The following is a 3,549-nucleotide window of genomic DNA, read 5'->3' as shown; positions in this document are numbered from 1 at the left end:
AAGATGGCCAAACTTCATCTCTCATACTTCAGACATATTGTCAGGAGGGACCAGTCGCTGGAGAAGGATATCATATTTGGTAAGGTAGAGGGTCAGAGAAAAAGAGGAAGACCCCCAGAAACATGGATTGGCAAAGTGAGAGCATCAGTGGGCTCAAGTGTGGCAACAATTGTGAGGTTGGCCCAAGACCGGGCAGTTTTTCATGAGTTGGTACCAATTTTTTTTTTTTTTTACAAAAGATTGTTGTCATTATTTATTTAGAGCCTAATTCAGTGTGACTTGAGAACACAAGGAAACCATTTCTCTTTCATTCTGAATCCCAAGGTTGGGGCCCAGATTGGCTGGAGTGCTTCTTGGGACCCATTCATAGGTTTACAGGTTTCTCATTGAGGGCAATCTGTGACTGTGTAAGATTGTCAGGGTAGGTCACCATCAGCAGGTCATTGATATTGCTGTTGAGCATGGTCTCGAAGTCATCAGGAACAATTTTGGGTACTTGGTTAACCAGACTCATCAAGAAGTGGCCCACAATATTGTCAGCTGACACCTTTCCAGATAAGACATCCTCCTCTGCGTACTGCAATAACTGTGCTGAGGGCATCCTGGATGTGGGCTGATGCCCCTCCAACTTGCTCCAAGTCACTTGAGAGCCTGATCACCCGGTTGGGGCTAAAACAGGTCTTCATGATCAGGTCAACTCCAATACGTTCCATGTCATAATATGCATATCTCACTGTCAGAGGTGTGAACATCACCCCCATGGTCCTCCCAGGGACACCCATTATCACAACAACAACAATCTCATGGTGCTGTAGACCAACCGAAAGTACTAAAAGATAGCTTTAGTTAAAAACTACATCTACCCAGTCTTCAAGCACTATTTTCAGAGCCTAGAAGAGAAGACAGTTGTGTAAGGACAAGCAGGCAGAGTTCTTTCATATGTTTTTGAGCATCTGTTCACCTGAGTTTTTTCCCTGCTTTCACAACCGCCTTGTATTAACTTCTGAACTCATATTTTTGTTGTTACTAAATGCCATCTAGTCAGTTCTGACTCATAGCAGCCCTGTATAAGGTTTCATATTTGCAGGAACAGAAAGCCTCATTTTTCTCATAGAGCAGCTGGTGGGCTCGAGCCACTGACCTTGTGGTTCACAGTAACTCATATTTGCTCTTAATCAAGATTTTAATAACCCCAAACTCAGCAGCCGCTCCTCAGAAACCTTATACTGAGTCACTGTGAGTTGGAACCAACCTGATGGCACTTAACGACAACAACTCCCTAAGAAGTTATCAGAAATGTTACCTTTATTTTTGCACTTAATATTAGTTATCTGTATCTTTATACTTGGAAGACCAGTGGTGTTGTGTGTGGGCTATTGGTTTGGGCCAAGAGTTGACTAAAAACTTCTTTATAGCATGTGGGTTGCAGGAAGCATTGTTGGGCAGATTCTGTATATCCCTGAGCACATTGATTTTAATGTAGCAGATAATGAGCTCAAAGAGGACACATTGATATTTACATGAAGGAGACGAAGTCTGGGTGACACTGTGAGTAAGCACTTGAATGCTAGCCAGAAGGTGGGGATTCTAAGCCAAAAGCCACTCTGTAGAATAAAGATGACTCAATCAGTTTCTGTAGAAATTTACAACTTTGGAAACCCTTTGGGGTCATCCTGCTCTGTCTTCCAGGGTCACGGTGAATCAGAATTGACTAGATTGCAACAAAAGAGTGGAAGCTGCTGTTTCTTTTTCTTTCTTTCTTTCTTTTTTAAAACCCTTTTATTGTGAATTGAGTGATAGTCTGCATGGCAGAACATCACTTTTGCACTCAACCGATTGCATCTTATTTCATTGCAATGATTACAGTCCCCTCCATGTGCCATCTATTTTTTTTGTATTTGCCTCTATTCTCTCTCTCTTTTTTTTTTTTTTTGCTATGTACAAAAACATGTAGTAGGAATATATAATCATTTAAACAAAGAAAAGGTACACTTTTCAGACCAGCCCCCTGCCCTCCAACACACAGCTTTTCTCTTTCCATGAGTCCAGAGTCCTCAGATGTTCTCTCTTTCCATGCTTGACCTCTGCCTCCTTCTCTGGTTTCACTACTTCTCTGGTTAGGATCCCACATTAAAAACGGAAGTTTCTTGCAGAAACAAAACCAGAGTGAAATTTAATTAGACTTGCAAAGACCATTGTTAAGCAAGATGCCTGGATCATTTAAATTGTGTCTCTTTTTCCAAAATGTGTGAGATGGCTTGAGAGGCTACTATGCATTTCCAGTGGGAAAAAATGAGTATTTTGTGACTGTAGAAAAATAATTAAGAATATTTGGCTTTTTCAGATAACTTCTATTTTAAATTAATGGTAAAATATCAAGACTCATAACAAAATTTTAATTTTTTTTCTTAATTAGGATCCAGTCTATGGAAGAGGAAAACTTGGAGAAATCCAGGGGCTAATATTGGGAATGTTGGAAACCTTTAACTATGAACAAGTAAGTTACTTGCTATTTCTAAGTCTGTCCTGAGGTAGAAACTATTTCTTTTAAATTCTTAAAGATTACCTACCATCTTTTTAGTGGAGGTTTTTTAGATTGGAGTGTGTTTTTCATTTTGTTTTTTACTTTCTCTAACCTCATTATTGTTGATAAGTGCCATCAAATTGGTTCCAACTCACAGCAAACCTATGTTAGGTTTCTGGGTAGCAGCTAGTGAGTTTGGACCACCAGCCTTGCAGTTAACAGTCCAGTCTTTATCCTGCAGCAACACACCGGCCTCCAATTTATTATATAGTCAAAATGTGGGAATATATATAATTCAGATTAACTTTATCTTTTTGATTTATTGGCAGTGAGGAAAATACCTTTTTATTTTTTCAAGTGAAAAATGCAAAAATAACACATGTAGAGAATGGGTCAGAATGCAAAATAAAATTAAACGGGAGCTCTTATAATAGCTACAGTGGTCAAAACAGCCTGCTACTGCTATAATGAAAGATGCATAGATCAATGGAACAGAATTGAGAAGCAGAAGTAAATCCATTCACATATAGTCAGCTGATCTTTGACAGAGACCCAAAATACATTAAATGGGGAAGAGGTAAGTCTCTTGAACAAATGATATTGGCAGAACTGGAAATCCATTTGCTGAAGAATGAAACAAAACCTATATTTCAAACCATATACAAAAACAAACTCAACATAGATTAAAGACCTAAATGTAAAACCTAGAACTATGAAGATCATCAGTGAAAAGCTAGGGGCAAACTTAGGAGCTCTAATACATGGCATAAATACATTATAAAACATAACTAATAGCATAATAGATAAAGATGGACATTATCTCATGATTAAAGGGACAGTTGAACAAAATGAAATAACCATATTAAAAATCTATGCACCCAATGAAAGAGCACCAAAATATCTAAAACAAACTCTAAGAGATTTGAAGAAAGAAATAGATGAGTCCACAATAATAGTGGGTGACTTTAATACACCACTTTCAAAAATGGATAGAACAACCAGAAAGAAACTTGACAAAGACACAG

At 38.3% G+C, this 3,549-nt stretch overlaps 1 protein-coding gene across 1 annotated transcript in view; it reads left to right on the top strand.

Annotated features, from left to right (window-relative positions):
• VPS8 (vacuolar protein sorting 8 homolog (S. cerevisiae)) overlaps nucleotides 1-3,549 on the top strand; it is a 389,175-nt gene that overhangs the window by 296,379 nt on the left and 89,247 nt on the right. The window contains exon 40 of the mRNA XM_006869833.1: nucleotides 2,417-2,497. Coding sequence (XP_006869895.1) covers nucleotides 2,417-2,497 — 81 coding nt within the window. The remainder of the gene's footprint in view (nucleotides 1-2,416; nucleotides 2,498-3,549) is intronic.

Source organism: Chrysochloris asiatica, unplaced genomic scaffold (assembly GCF_000296735.1).
Source record: "Chrysochloris asiatica unplaced genomic scaffold, ChrAsi1.0 scaffold00135, whole genome shotgun sequence".
In the NCBI taxonomy this organism is placed as follows: Eukaryota; Metazoa; Chordata; class Mammalia; order Afrosoricida; family Chrysochloridae; genus Chrysochloris; species Chrysochloris asiatica.
This window is presented reverse-complemented; position numbering and strand designations above follow the sequence as displayed.